Source organism: Mus musculus, chromosome 11, assembly GCF_000001635.26.
Source record: "Mus musculus strain C57BL/6J chromosome 11, GRCm38.p6 C57BL/6J".
Taxonomy (NCBI): domain Eukaryota; kingdom Metazoa; phylum Chordata; class Mammalia; order Rodentia; family Muridae; genus Mus; species Mus musculus.
Window position 1 is genome coordinate 79130503 of NC_000077.6, and position 16237 is coordinate 79146739.

Here is a 16237-nt window from a genome sequence, read left to right on the forward strand (position 1 = left end):
TTTCCATGCAGTAAATGTAGTGTATGGAGGAGGGGGCACACAGGCATGCATGTGTCTCAGCACTCACACAGAAGTCTGAGGAATTTTGGGGGAGTTGGTTTTGTGGGTTCTGAGAGTCGGGCTTGGCACCCTTTACCCACTGAATGATCTCACCAGCTCCCAAAGCCTCTTCTGCTCTCCTCTCCGCAGCTACGACCCAAGGGGAGGCAGCTTTCTGACGGGTGAAATGAAACATCTAATACAAATCCAGGCAACTCCAGACGCCACCAATGCCCTCAAGCCTGGTTTCTGTATTCTTGAGGTGGGCTTGTAAAGTTAGTATGACTCCAAAATTCACTCAGAGAACCCCTGGGAAAAGCTTGCGGTGTCAAACCAGTCAGGTCCAGCTCAGGTTAGCCCTCACCGTGTGACAGAGAAACAGAGACCCTAAATTATTCTCCTCCCAGGATCCTGCCTTCCCTTACCAGAGAGCAACAAACTCCTATACAGGGAGCCTCAGGAGCTGGGTAACTCTGACCAACCCTGGCCCCAGCTCAATGGCAATAGAGCGTAGGAGCCATCAGGTTCCTCCAAACAACATGACAGCCAGCATCCACCATCCCATTCCTAAGAGCCAGCGCAAACCCTGCTGCTCTCTGCACGAATACATTCTAGGCTGTCCAAATAAACTTTTGAGGAGCTTGGGACTGTAGCTCAATTGACAGAGTGCTTACTAAGCATGTACGATGAACCCCTTGATCTGGCTTCCCAACACCACATAAACTAGGCATGTTGGTGCACTCAAAGGTGGAGGCAGGAGAAGCGGGAGGGAAAGACCATGCACATAGCAAGTTCAGGGCCTGCTGGGATACATGAGATCCTGGCAGAGACAGACAGACAGACAGACAGACAGACAGACAGACAGACAGAGAAGATAAAAGACATTTAAGTATCTATGCAGATTTTACAAACCCTCTTTACCCTCCCTAAGGAAAGAACACTACGAAAACAACACAATGTCAAGCCTGAGGTGGCAGCGACCACCTGCAAACCAGCACTCAGGAGGCACTGATAGGAGGGTCAAGAATTCAAGGCCAGTCTGATCTACATAGCAAGTTCCTATCCTAGAAAACCAACCACTGAAGATATGGTTCAATAGCAGAATACTTGTCTAGCATGCACAAATCCCAAATGGGAGTCGGGGAGGAAGAGAAGAAGCAGAGCAGAGCAGAGCAGAGCAGAGCAGAGGAGAGCACAGCACAGCACAGCACAGCACAGCACAGCACAGCACAGCACACGACAGCACAGCACAGCACAGGACAGCACAGCACAGCACACTACAGCACAGCACAGCACACTACAGCACAGCACAGCACACTACAACACAGCACAGCACAGCACAGCACAGCACAGCACAGCACACATAGCACAGCACAGCACAGCACAGCACAGCACAGCACAGCACAGCACAGCACAGCATCCCCAGGACTACGCTCCTGGCAGAAGCTACAGCCAAAGTGTTAGTGAAGATGGGGCAGCCGAGGAGGAAGGGGGTTTCCCGAGTCTACTTCTCAGGCACTGTTTCCCATAAGTGGCTGCCAGATAACCACACCTGGTCTCAGCAGCCCTGCAACAGAGCTGGCCACCTCAGTTCCCAGCTCCTCCCTTGGCAGAGGTTCAAGGCACCCCCACCCCCAACCCCGAGCAGGGCTGGGAAAGTACTCCTGTCCCCGCAGTAAAGACTGGCAGCACAAGGTGCATTTCCCAAGATCTTACACACCTCGGTGCAGAGATGAGTCAGCGGGAGGTAGGGGGAGGGGGAGGAGGGGGCACTCAACCTCCTTCACACCTCACCAACACCTCCTGCGGGTTTACTCAGCCTCATACGCCCTGACCAGCCAGCCAACTTGCCAGAGTCAATTCTCCCCTCAGATAGGTTTGTGCCATGCCACAGAGCAGTGTCCAGAAAAAGGCTAAGGAGACAGCACGGGGAGAACACCCTTTCTGTCACCATTGTGTCCCAAGTCCCCATTCCCGCCTCATGGCTATCACACAGGATAGTCCCCGTATAGCCCCTCTTCCCCGCTGCAGGAATTCATGATCCAGACTCCATCTATTCATGGACACACACACCATTTGCCGGAAATACCCCCTCTCCACACACAACTCCAACCCCAAACTAAGGCCCAACCCTGCCTCCTCTCTCCGCACTTCCATTCTCCTTGGCGCAAACCTCTGTCCTTGGCTTCTCATTTGCCTCCTTCCACTACCGGAGCCCTCTGCCGCCCTGCCTGCCTTTCTCCAGCATCTAAGGCAGTGTTCAGCACAGAGCAGTTGCTAAATCAACATCGAATGAATGTACAGAGAAATAAAGAGCAAATGAAAAATGATTTAACAAGGCCAAAAAAATTTTAATAGAGAGGTTAGGAAGAAATGCACAGATAAATACATGGGGAAACTGGGAGTAGGTACACACCCTGAACTCCCAGAACTTAGGAGATGGAGGCAAAAGGATTAACAGTTTAAGACCATCTTGGATGGTGGGAAACTTTCATGTAAAGGGAGTAGTGGGGAGCACATGGCAGAGACAGCCAGAGGCAGACAGGTAGGCACTCCTGACTCATTTTAACCTAAGAATTCCATTCATGGGATTATGTGAAGGATATGAATTGAATTCAGAACAGGAGCAAAAGAGGTGCTTGTATAAGAATGGTTCTAGTCACACTGTTTAAACAGCAGAATTCTAGAAACAACTGAAATGTCCAAAACCAGCAAAAACATCTGGCAGGTGACAGACAGCACAACTGCACGCGGTATCACATGACAGTTAAAACGACAGAACCGAAGGTAACAGAGAACAGTGGCGTGCTTTAAAATAATGCCAACTAAGTAGAAGCCAGGCCTGGAGACTTAGACCTGAAATCTCAGCTACACTGGAGACCTCAGCTCATGAGTTCAAGGCCTGCCTGGGCTACAGAATAAGTTGAAGGATCAGCCTGGGTAGCTGAATAAGACCCAATCTCAAAACGTAAAAAGTGAAAAGACAACAACAGGCCCAATGTAACCCAGTGGCAGGGCGCCTGTCTGTCAGGTGTGAGGCCCTAGGTTCAATCCCCAAGTCTGCAAAAGGGTTCATTGATGCTAAGCAAGAAAATGTGTGTATGCATTGAATTTCTTCTTAAACACTAGATTCTAGTCCACACATCCTCTGAACCCTATGTTCTTACAGAGTCCAAAATAGATTCTGCGTTCCCTTATCTACTGAGGAAAAAAAAATGACAGAGAACTGAGCAACTTGCCTAAGATCAGAGCTAGCAAGGAGTCAGGAAATGACTCTGTCACACTGGCCCCACAGCCCATACATACATACCCTATGTCCTCAGAGTGGCCCTTCCCATGAGGCTACATTGTACCTGTGCCTGAGAAGCCAAGCCCAGAAACATCCAATAGCCAACAAAGGTGACACAGCACCTGAAAACCAAAGAATGCAGCAGAAACCTATACGACCAGAAGCAGACCACTGCTGCCGTCCAGAGACCCCAGAGAAAAAGCACTCAAAGAACAAGCAGCAAGACCAGGCTTCTGGAGAAGCAGTGGCCAAGGAAGCAGCTTTGGTGTACAGGAGCTCAGCCAGTCTGGATCAGCAGAGATCGGTAGGGGTCGGCATCCGCCTGCCACTCTGAGCAGCCAAGGACATTCATCTATCTAATGACACAGATAGAGGAAAAGTACGAAAATACACCTGAGCCATGGAGAAGTGTGGACAGGCCATGCAGGCAAGTCACACGCCACTCAGTAGGATTTCACACTCCTAGCTAGGTCTGGGGAAGAGGGAGGGCCGTGAGAATCGGAAAATCCCCCCAATAACTGAGAGGACCAGGTCAGAGCAGGAGACGACCCTGCAGTACTAACAGACCAGAGCAGGATATGCCTGAGGCTCATCAGATGGAGAGCCCTCCAAGTCTAGGGACATAGGCAGAGAGCTAGGCTATACAACCTCCCTAGGTCTCACGTCCCCAGACACCTAGGGCCACCACTTTACAAGTCCTCAGAGTGAACAAGGGAGATGATCAAAACTAGCCAAAGCTGCTTCCTCTGGAAGCTTCCTCTGGTGGGGAATCACCATCGTGTGTGTGTGTGTGTGTGTGTGTGTGTGTGTGTGTGTGTGTGTGTGTGAGAGATGTTCTGAGGCACACACTTTCTACCTTTGTATGTTTGAAATTTTCCATAATAAAGTTGAAAAACACATTGGTATACTCCCGAAATCCCAGAGCGCAGGCATATAAAACAGAAGGCTTATCTTGAGTTCAGAGACCAGCCTGAATGACAGCGCAGAGGTCTTTCTTGTCTCTAACAAACAAGGGGTGGAGAGATGGCTCCGTGGTTAAGAGCCAGGACATAAGTTCAGGTCCCAGCACCCATGTCAGGTGACTCACAGCTGCTCGGAACTCCAGCTCCAGGCAGACAGACGCCTCCACAGACCTTTGCACCCACTCGCACATACCACACGGACACGCAGACACGTAATTAAAACCAAAATGAAAATAAGAAATAAAAAAGCCCAGGCCTACAAAAGAGCTCAGCGACTAAAACATTTGCCAAGCACACTTGAGGACCTGAGTCTGATCCCAGGAAATGTAAAAGTGGAGACTCACTCAAGTGTGTATGCGCGCGCGCGCGCGCGCGCGCACAGACACACACACACACACACACACACACACACACACACACACACACACACACGAGTGCATACGCAAGCCTATAATCCCTGCACTTGGCAGGTGGCGGAAGGAACCTCAAGAGTTCAAGGTCATCCTTAGCTACAAAGTGAGTTTTGAAGCTAACCTGGGCTATCTCAAAAAAAAAAAAAAAGGTACCCAGGTTTAATGACAGCTCTGTCTGCACCTCCTGGCAAATCCCTGCTCTTGCTCTTTGTACCTCTGCTCCTTTTCTGCAAATGAGGAAGATGGGAGGGACACCCCCATCCCCACCACCACTACCACCACCACCCCACCACCCCACCACCCCCACCCCCGCAAGCTCTTGATGTAACTTGGTGTAAGGACTACCAGCCAGAGAGCACACCTAACAAGGAGGTCGGGGTGACGAACAGGCAGTAAAATGTCAGTTAGAGTGACACATCCATTTGTAGCAGGTATTGAGGGGCAGTTTAGAAACCGCACACGCCATTTGACCTGGCTATCTGGGGAGGATGAAATGGGGTAGCCTCAATGCTGCTGTAAGTCTGAAACCTCAGGCAACAGAGAGAGAGCAAAGGCTGGAGAGTCTCCAGCTTCTTCAGGCCTAAGGGACAGAAAGAACTAACCCCCACCCCACACACACACCCCAAAGGAAAAAAAAAAAAAAGCCACCACCACCAGCAAGAGGAAGCGGCTTCCTTTCCTCTCCTTCCGAGCCAGCATTTCCTTTTTTGTTTTAAAAAGCATTCCTTGTCTGCAGCCCGGGCCCCAACCCTCCCCTCCCGCCCTAGGCTCTAATGGCACCCAGAGACATCTGAATGTCTCCTGCTTTGTCTTCTGTCCAACTAGGAATGGGGGGTGGGGGTGGGGGGCTGAGGGAGGCACAACAGGGAGGGAGGGGGTTGCCCAGGCAGGCAGAGCTCTCTGAGCATCAAGGGTGGAAAGATTAAGTGCCAGGAGACCCATGCCATCACATCTAAACCACTTCCCCCAACCAAAGCCGCTTTTCCTTCATGACTGAGTCCTCTGGAGTTTGGGCTCCCTGCCATCGCCAAGCTCTGCCTTCAACCTCAAAAGGGACCTCCAGTTTATAAAACATCAATACAACAGCACTGGTTCAACCGAAGCCTACAGTCTCTTTCCTTGCTTAAGGCTAAGGAGCAAGGCTAAGGTGTTCCTTCAACTGTAATGGACAAAGAGTCCTTTGGGACACACAGTTGTGTGTGTGCAGGAGTCTCAGGGCCTTAGTCTCTGAGGTTGAGGGGCAGGGGGAAGACAACACACTAATGTAATACATTATCTACTTAAAACCCTCTTTCAAAGGAGCATCTAGCAGCAGGGGAAAGGCCACATGAAGCATTTTTAGTGGGACAGGAGTGTGAGAGAGAACACACACAGATCACTTTTTTTAAATGACCTGTAACTGGGGCTGGGTGATGACTCCACCGGTGTCTAAGGACACCACCTGCTCTTCTGGAGGGTCCCTGTTCAGTGCCCAGCACCCACATAGCAGCTCACAAGCACCTGTAACTCCAGTTCCAGGGAATCCTGCCTCTTCAGATACCAGGCATGCACAAAGCACACATCCAAGCAAAACATCCATACACTGTGCTGGTTTGTTTGAGTCACTATGAGAGAGTGGCACTATTTGAGAAGGATTAGGAGGTGTGGCCTTGTTGTAGGATGTGCATCAGGGAGGGATGCACTCGAATACCTTCCCCCCCACCCCTCTCTTCCTCTCTCCCCATCTCCCCCTCCACCTGTAGATCAGGATGCAGCTCTCACACAGGAGGCTAACGTTCCAGAGGAATCACTATAACTTAGAGAACCACCTGGTCTAGATAGCAAATTCTAGGTAATGGAGCCCCTAGACTATTTAGATAGAGTCTGTCTTTTAGAAATGACAAAAAAAAAAAAAAAAGAAAGAAAGAAACCCCAAATATCTAAAACCCAAATTAATCAGTTAAGTTAGTTTCAAAGCCATCACATATAGTAGAGACCTCCATAGCACCAGCAGTTCATAGCCATGGAAAGCAAGGCCTCCCAATCAATAACCTGCCGAAACAAGCCTGCGGTTGGTGCTGTGCGGAAATTTATTTTTCCTAATCAGAGCTGGCTGGTTCCTGAACTGCATATTTTAGTCTCCATTTTTCCCCTCAAAATTCTGAATGCAAATGTTAGCTCGTTCTTGTCATTATTCCCAGGGCAGAAAAATGAAGGAGGGGGAGGGAGCTGCACACAGGCAGGATGGCTTCACCGGGGCAATCTGCCCAGTAAAGATGCTCTGCTACACACCAGCAGGGGAGCAGAGGAAGGAATGCAGACATCCCAGAGCACACGGGTGTGACAGCCATGTTGGGGGGCAGGCATCTAGATTGAGACTTTTTTCTTTTTCTTATTTAAAAGATTTATTTATTTATTTATTTATTTATTTATTTATTTTATGTATATGAGTACACACTGTAGCTGTACAGATACTTCTGAGCCTTCATCTGGTTATTGGGAATTGAATTTAGGACCTCTGCTCGCTCCAGTCGCCCTGCTCCCTCTGGTCAACCCCACTCTGCTCAGTGCCCGCTCTCTCCGGCCCAAAGATTTATTTATTATAAATAAATGCACTGCAGCTGTCTTCAGACAGAATCAGAAGAGGGCATCAGATCTCATTATGGCTTGTTGTGAGCCACCATGTGGTTGCTGGGATTTGAACTCAGGACCTTGGGAAGAGCAGTCAGTGTTCTTACCCACTGAGCCATCTCACCAGTCCAAGACTTTTTTTCAATGCATAAGAGTACATAGCAGAGTTTTTGTTTTATCTCAACAACTGGCCTCAGAGTAAACCTCTGCACTTCTGACCTGGGTTTTACAACAGGAAAAGAAGGGGAGCGGAGAGGGATTGTAGAAGGGGTGAGGGGGGCAGCGATGTAGATGCAAAGCAAATAAAAAAATGGTACTACTAATAATATTAGTTTAAAAGAAAAAAGAATAGGCAATGAAGCCAAAAGAGGATGTCAGAAACGCACAGTTCCAACTGCAGGCCACACGGTGATGGGGAGGACCTTGCTCTCCACAGATGTGAGGTGAGCTGCCTAGGGGGTGGCAGGGTCTTCACCACATCTGGAAGCAACTAGAAAAAAGTCTGTTTTTCTCTTTCTTTCTTTCTTTCTTTCTTTCTTTCTTTTCTTTCTTTTCTTTCTTTTCTTTCTTCCTTCTTTTTTTAAGCTGGAGAACAGTTTTATGAGACTGTGAAGGGGAAACAAGGCAAGCTATAAATCGTGGAGCAGTTGGGAGGAAGGAGACAGGGATGAGGAAGAGAGACAGTGATCTGGTTCAACCATGGGGGCTTGGAGGAACTAGAACGGGTGCTTCTGGGAGCAAGCGAGAAGACCCGGATGTCCAGGAAAGTAGGTTTAGGCTTTTGGCCAGTATCCAGAAAAAGAGATAAAGAAAAGGAAAAGTGATGCTTTTCTGAGTAACTGGAAAGGGAGCAGGCCACACGAACAAGGCCTCACCACACAGCCCATAGGCCGGCCTGGAACTCACTCTAGAGCCTAGAGTCCAGGTTGCCCTTGAACTTGAGATGCCACCCCACCCCGTGAATGCAGACTTTGAAGTCGAAGAGTGTCTTTACAATTATCTTGACAGTAAAACCAGCAATGGGGGGGGGGGGGGCTCAACACCTTCATGAAGTTTCCCAACTGCAGGCTCCACAGGAAGCTTTTCAGGAGAGCGGCCTTGGGCGGTCCAACATAGTCAGGGACAAAGGCAGTCCATACTGCCTGGGTGTGGTGGTACAAAATAGATCATCCATTTGGGGAGAGCCAGGCACACACAAGACACTTCAGACAGCTTTCCAAAATCCCACCCAACCCTCAGGGTCCCTCAGACTGGATGGAGGAGAGACGGCCAAGCTATTCCTTTTTCCTAGGACAAGGCATACATACATCCATATCAGTCAGGCAAGTTCAAGGCGTTATTATGTGTCACTCAAGGGAGAGTCAGCGCTGCCAACCACTCTGCCTGTTCTCCCTAACTGGTACTCCTCTTGGGCAAAGGCGCTTGCCGCCAAGTCGGCAGACCTGAGCTTGATCCTGGAACCTACACAATGTTAGGAGAGAACCAACTCCAAATTGTCCCCGGACCTTCACTTTTTCACTGGGGCATACACACCCACATCCATACATACACACACTCTCTCTCCCTCCCCTCCCCCATACATATATATATATATATATATATATATATATATATATATACAAATAAAATCAACGCATTGAAAAAAACTTCTTTTAAATAGACACCAGATGGCCAGAGATAGGGCTCAGTGGTTGCAAGGACTGGTTGTTCTTCCGGAGGACCTGGGCTTGATCCCCAGAACCTATGTGGCGGCTCATACATCTGTTAACTCCAGTTTGAGGGGATGTGACACTCTCTTCCAGCCTCTGAGGGCACAAGGCACATATGTGGTGCCCATACATGCATGTAGGTAAAACCTTCATACACATAAAGATAAATAATTTTTTAATTTAGGTAGACAGATACTAAAGGTGTTCATACATTTTAATTCAGCAAAATCTTACCTGTAGGAAGATATATCAGCACGCCAAAACAAAAATATTTAAAAAGTCCAAACACGCACCTTCCTGTGCAAATGCAGTAAGATCGAGGAGTCAGCCAAAGGGAAAAAGGGGAGGGGGTCTTAGGGCTTGGCTCTGGGGTCCTAGGGCTTGGCTCTGGGGTCCTAGGGCTTGGCTCTGGCAGGTGACTTGGCTGTTATCTAGTTTTGTGCTTCCCTTGTGCTGTGGGAGCAGGCGTGAATGTGTATCTTAAGCACTGCAATTAAAGGTAGCAGGTTAGAAGACACACTCCTTGTCTCAGAGTTGCTCAGAAAGAATAAAGCAGGTAGCTATTTAAAAAAAAAAAAAAAAAAAAAAAGCCCTGAGTGGGCAGGGCAAGGTGGAGCACGCCTTCAGTCCCAGCACTCGGGAGGTAAAGGCTGGCAGATCTCTGTGAGTTCGTGGCTAGCCTGGTCTACATAGCTAGTTCCAGCCAGCGCTACATAGAGAGACCCTGTGTCCAACAACAACAAAATATGAGTGAGTTCATCTCAAAGCAGCTTCTCCTTTCTCAGAATGAAACCAGCCGGGCTGGTTGCCTCACCACCTGCTTTGAGGATGTTCAGAGCTGAATGGGAGGGAAGCTGCCCAATGCTCAGACGCAAAGGCCGTCCAAGGCAGTCACTTGCGGATCCAGTGAGCTGGAAGTGAACCCATCCTGGGCCGGGCCTTTCTCTTACTGACCATCCATTCCCTCGATGTCTGTCCATAGTCATCACTGTCATCACTGACCAGAGTCCCACCCCCAGCCCTCCCCCGTCAAGGTTTCTAGAGGCAGCTGGAAAGGTTGCAAGGTGAGACAGGGAGCGGTGCCACGTGGGGATGCTGAGGCAGAAGGATGGCAGCAAGTTGAAAGCCAGTCAACTCAGGCTCAACTATCTACTAAACTCAGGCTCTCTGGCTCTCCTAGTTCAGTTACCGAATCTCCACACTGAGGATGAAATCTCTCGGCTGCAGTAAATGACCAGTGTAATGAAGCATATGTTAAGGGCCTACTGGAGAACTTCACATGGAGAATGTTCAGGAATATTCCTGATGTATGTGGACCCTCTCTTGGCAGAGGTCGCTCCCATGAACCTTGGTGTGTCTACACTAGGAGGCAGTGCGTCTCTACCCCAGGCAGCATCCCTAGCCTGCAGGTCCTGGGTACAGATGTGATAAGGCCTCTCTCTAGCATCTGGGCCCTCCTTACACACACAGCACATCCTCCTTAGGTCTCTCTGAAGGACAGTTGGGAAGTGGGTATGTCCAGGGTAAAAGTCACCAAGGTGCAAGTGGACACCCTTTGAACTAAATGTAAAAATGACACTAGACAGCCTGTTCTGCAAGGATTTAAACACACACACACACACACACACACACACACCCCTTAGGGGCCTGGTAAGAAGGCTCAGGAGTAAAAGAGCTTTCAGTCAAGCCTGACAACCTGAGTTTGATTCTTTGAGAATGGATTCAACCGAGCTGTGTTCTGATCTCCACATGCACACCATAAATAAATGTAATGACACAATTTGAGGCTCAGCTTAAGGACTCAAACAGGGCTCTGTTCCCTTTCTACATGTCTGCAGATGCTGTCAGTATCACCACAGGCACCTTCGTGCATGGTCCCTCTCTGGACCACCGCCAGCAGGCAGGCAGGCAGGGAAGCATCTGGAATGGAATGCTGCTTCCCAGGACTGCGAGCCAAGCCAGGTGTCTGAGAGAAGGACCAGCCCTGCAGCTAGGAGGCAGCCCCTCTCTACCTCAGCCTGCAGGTCCTGGGTGCAGATGTGATAAGACCTCCTTCCTGCATCCAGGCCTGCCTCTGCTCACAGCCTTCACACACAGCACGTCCTCCTTAGGCCTCCTCTGAAGAACGGTTGGGAAGTGGGTCTGACGGGGGGAGGGGGAGGAGACATGGGGGGGGGGAGGGCGGAGCCACCAAAGTGAAAGTGGACACCCTCAGCTCCATCATGTCCCTCTAGTGATAACTGGAGTCTCTCGGGCAAAAGGTTATAAAACTGAGGCAGAGAAATGTCACTCACCAGACACTACCTGAGCTAGGAAAAGAGAACCAGGTTCTAGTCAGATCTTTCCGGAACAGTCACCCAGACACTGACAATGTCTCTTATGGAAGCAGAGGTCAGACTGACGGATTCTACAGGATTCCTGACTCAGGGCCCATGTGGAAGGGCTCTCTACCAGCCATGTAGTGGAAGCTCTGCTGTCCACTGCCTGATGACCCCTTTAGACTGAACACACCCCTTACACCCAAAGATCAGGAGGGTACTCCACCTATCAGAGCCAGTGTAGCCACCAGCTAGGGTTGCTGTAAACACACTGGTAGTAATGGAAGGCCTGGCCAGTGAACACATCCTTCACTTTTAGCAGTTCCACTGGACACTCCAAGGGCCATGAGGAAGTCAGGTCCTAACACAGAAGACACTGAACTCTGCCCAGCCCACTAGATGAGTGTCTCTTCCTTCCCAAGCAAAGCCTCCAGGGTAGCTCTGCTCAGGGAAGTGGCCAAATGCAGAGACTGTACCCACGACGGTTTCTGTTATCCTTTCCCCCAGGAAGGCCTCATGAGCCCTTTAGCGACCCCGCAACCCGTACAAGACACCAAGCCAAGATGGAGCCCGTTTCTGGGCGGTGCTAACAAGATGGCAAGAGAGAAGAGATGACAGAGTGCCAAGAAAGTGAACGAACATGAGGGGATGTGGGCACCTGCTTCTGCACACCGTTGTCTCTCCAGTGCACAGATGGGACCAGCAGACCCAGCTGTATAGCAGGCCAGGTGTCCCTCGATGAGCGCAGCTGGAGAGTGACAACATCCCTGCTTGCCTCGTGTAGTAGTCAGAGCTCTAGAGAGCCTGCCAGAGACCGCCAGATCCTACCCAATGACACAGACCTGCAACTTCATCCCGATACACTGAGTTCGGGTTGTGCCTTCTGTGCTTTCCATTTAAACAGGCAAAGTGTTTGATGAACTTGGTGGGGCTCCAGTGACTCCTAAGAGATTGAAAAGAGACTAGCACACTGCTGGGCAGGTAGGAAGTGAACAGTAAGCCTTGGCCCCTTTTCCCCCTTTCACACGCACTATTGGAGATTTGAACTGCAGAGCCTTAAGTAGACAAGGCCACTGTTCTCCCAGCGAGCTGTACTTCTCACCTCCTTTAACACCCTTTTCACGCCAGTGGAGCTGTTCCACAGAGCAAAGCCATCAGTAGACAGCATACCGTCATGACCTGGGATCTTCTCAAGCAAGCCTGCCCCTGGGCAGGGTCCTGCAAGGAACATCCCATGAGCTACCACTCCCACCGAGTTTAGCTAAGAAGGGCCAAAGTGTCCTGTGCCTCTTGAGAGAACAGAAGTCTGATATAGGTGTATAAGCCAAACTCTCCAGCCAGACACCTGTAATCCTAAGACCCAAGAGACAGAAACAGGAGAATAGCCATGAGTTCAAAACCAGACTAATCTATGTGCTGAGTTCAGCCAGGGCTACATAATGAAACCCTGTCTCAAGGTCATATAGATAATTATACATAGTGTGTGTGTGTGTGTGTGTGTGTGTGTGTGTGTGTGTGTGTGGCTGGACAGATGGCACAGCAAACAGTTAAGAGAATTTTCTGCTCAGGCAAAGGACTCAAGTTCACTTCTTAACACCCACACGGCAGGTAACAACCTGTAACTCCAGTTCCAGAGCTTCTGACTCCCTCTTCTGGCCTCCTCAGACTGGCCTGAGTTAGTTGCCCTTCTACATGCTGCTAGAGTGGGCTGCCCTAGAACAGACCTCTGGGATGGCTTCCTGTCCTGTGTCATCACCTGGAGGAAATTAGTTCTATGTACTTCTTCTAAAGGTGCCCTGTGTGTGCACGAATGTCACCAGGCCCCCATCCAGGGACCGTTTCTAGGCAGACACAGCCTCCACCAAACACCACAGGTAAAAGCACTCTGTTCACACTTTCCAGGCAGGTGGGGAAGCTCGAGAGTAGAAGTTATCCGGCTTGCCACCAGGTCATCTAGACAGAAACGGGACCATTACAAAGCCCTGGGGGCTTCCCATTCCCTTGCACTTCTATGGTCAAGATTCTCACAGTAATAAAAGCATCTCCTACATAACCTGTCCAGTGCTGTTCTTAAACAGGGACATCTGCACAGACAGTAGACACATTAACTTAACCCAACAGAGTCCTCATCCAGTCCCGCCTGCCCAGCCCCCTCCCCCATCATTTAACCACAAGACGGCAGAGCTTTTCAGAAACAGAGTGAAGGGAACCACTCCAACCTCTTACAGATCACATGGGGAAGCGAAGGCCCTGGAGATGAAGTGATTCACCCAAACTAGCTGGTAATAAGCCTAAGGAACCAGCTCCAAGGTCAAACTCCCATCCAAAATGGCATCCAAAGTCCTGTCTTTTCAGGGACCAGAAGGATCTTTCAAATGCATTGCAAAGAACAGGGCATGTGTCTTGTTCACACTGCAAATGGCCCTTGGGCCTTCAGAAGCCACAAGAGATGACCTCAAAATGCACCCAGTAGGGAGGCTACTGCCTAACCAGCTCAGAGGCCTGAACAGCTGGAGACTCTGGGGTATCTGATGTCACAACTTTGTCAAGATGTGCAATCTCAGAGGACAAAGAGAATTTGCAGAGAATAAAGAATAAGCCATTCTACATACAACCAGGGACCCAGGAGCACCTCAAAGGGACCTGGGGAGGAACTACAAAGGCCAACCCAGAACATTCAACAGCCCAACAACATAGCAACTCAACAGATATACATGGCAGGACAACGAGCCCAGAACTATGACACACAGGCCTCCTATTGTATCAGCCTAAAAAGTGAACTTTGCTGGACACACACACTCAGCTGTGTTCAAGAAATCCACATGCAGAGACTCCCAGTGCAGGGTTTTGTTGGTTTGTTTTTAAGGCAAACCCCAGGTCAGTCCTGCTATAGCAACTGTAACAAAAAAACAATAATAATAGCCAGCACTGTTTGGAGTCTCCCAATGTCCCTGGCTTCATGGCTTTTATGAAAATACAACTAAGGGAGAGTCACCCTGAGCATTTTGGATCAAACAAGGATTCAGGCTTGTGGTGCGAGAGGAGGGAGGGCTGGTCTTGTAATAATTACAGCAATCATCAGCTGGCTCTAGGACAGCTGGCAGATGCAATTAGCAATTGTGTGTGTGTGTGTGTGTGTGTGTGTGTGAGAGAGAGAGAGAGAGAGAGAGAGAGAGAGAGAGGAGAGAGAAAGGGTATTATGTATCTAACAAGACATCCTCAGACCTACAGAAACCAAATGTGGCAATGCCAGGGAAAGGCCCTTCTTAGGGAAAGAGTTACTAAATAACCCCTTCACTTTCAAAGGTCTTCCAGTCTCTGGGCAAAAGCAAGTTGGGAAGGCACTAGTTTCCCCCCCAATGTGTAAGGGGGTGGGGGAGCGTCCCCTTCTGAAATGCCAACCACCTTTCTGGCTGGTTCTTCCAAATCGTTTTAATGCTGCACTTCCCAACTGTATAATTTGAGAGAAGAGAGCTCACACATCTTGTTTCCTCATTGCACTCCAGGTTATCTCTGTCAGCAACCCCCTTAAGTAGCCTGTTCTTACCAAAGGTTCCCTTCCCCAGTATAATCCTTCCTAGGCCAAAGCTCAGTGTTTGGGGTGGAGTAGGGAAGTCAAAGGGTAATTTCATTTTAAGCAGTGAACCGCTGTGACATCTCCAAAGACAAGCACCCCAACGCCTGAACAGCAAAAATGCTGTTTCAGCAAACACTTTTTGAAAAGCGGCAGAGACCTGGTGGAAAGGAAAGAAACGGACAACAAGGAGAGTGGGGAGTGAGGGGAAAGTCAGTGCCACCGATCGATCGACGCTCACACTTCAAGGGACGTCCCCCACATCGCCCCAGCCCACGCTACCGGACTTAAAGCACACGGAGAAAAGACCGGCGCGTGATTCAGTGGGACAATGACTACTGTGGGCACTGGAAATAGGGTGAAGGCGGAAAGGGGTTTGCAGTGGGGTGCCCTGTGCATCCTACTCGGCACGCTGGTCTTCGAGACTCGATCCAGTTCCACGCTAACACCCCCCTCCCCTAAATTCTTCCAAAGTGAGAGCTGGTCGTAGGTCCTCACGCTGCCGCATCAGAGAGCTCGGGAAAGGGAGGAAGACTCCAGCCAGCAACCCCGCTGCAGGATGCAACTCGGGAAGGAAAGCAGTGGGGCGGCTCCCGGGCCACCGCCGGGTCCGGACGTGGGGCGCAACGGCCCCTTACCTCTAGGGTCCGGATCTCCTGCTGTGTGAGGTCGTTAGACACTGAGCACTTGGTGCGCAGCCCGCGCAGACTGCCGATGGAGATATCGATGAGCTTCTGCAGCTGGCCGCACTGCTGCAGCGCCCGGCTGACGGCGGCCCCTGCGCCCCCGTCCGCCGCGGCGCCCCCGCCGCCGCCCTCCTTTTTCTCGCCCATCGCTGCCGCGCGCAACGCCGCTCTATCCATGCCTCGGCATCGGGGCCGCTGGGGGCCGAGGCGAGGAGCCCGGGGACACGGGCGCCTCGGCAGGAAAGCCCCGAGCCAGGAAGGCTGCACTAGGAGCGCCCCTTGGCGCCGCCTAAGCCTGCAGTCCCGAAAGCCTGCTGCCCAGTCCGCTCCTCCTCCCGCCCAGACGCGGCGGCAAAGCGAAAGCCTCCACTACCCGACGGCTGTGGTTGTTGGAGCCTTTAAGCGACAGCGGGGGCCGGATCGGGGCCGCGACGCATTCTGGGACTTGTAGTCCGCGCATCGCATCTGCTTTCTGGCCCGCGCCCTCGGGGCCCCGCCCGCACTTCGGCCCCGCCTGACGTCTAGAAGGGGCTGCTCTGCGCCTGCTCCAATTCGTGCGCGTCGTGGTCTAGGGAGTTTGATTCCTTTACCCCCATCTCCCACTACTACACCCTTCTCACACACGCAAGCGCACACA

General features: G+C 50.6%; 1 protein-coding gene across 6 annotated transcripts in view; it reads right to left on the bottom strand.

The window, feature by feature from the left end:
• The window catches only part of Ksr1 (kinase suppressor of ras 1), a 133094-nt gene extending 117063 nt beyond the window's left edge, over window positions 1-16031 (bottom strand). For 3 of the 6 annotated variants that reach the window (XR_388355.4, XM_006532334.4, XM_006532335.4), the window contains exon 1: window positions 15553-16030. Coding sequence is in view for 5 of the 6 variants with exons in the window: in XM_006532334.4 (XP_006532397.1) it covers window positions 15553-15777 (225 nt within the window). In the remaining variant the exon portion in view is untranslated. Of the gene's footprint in view, window positions 1-15552 lie in introns of all 6 variants that reach the window. The other 3 variants (XM_011248771.3, XM_011248770.3, NM_013571.3) reach the window with 2 other exon arrangements.
• Window positions 16032-16237: the final 206 nt, after the last annotated feature.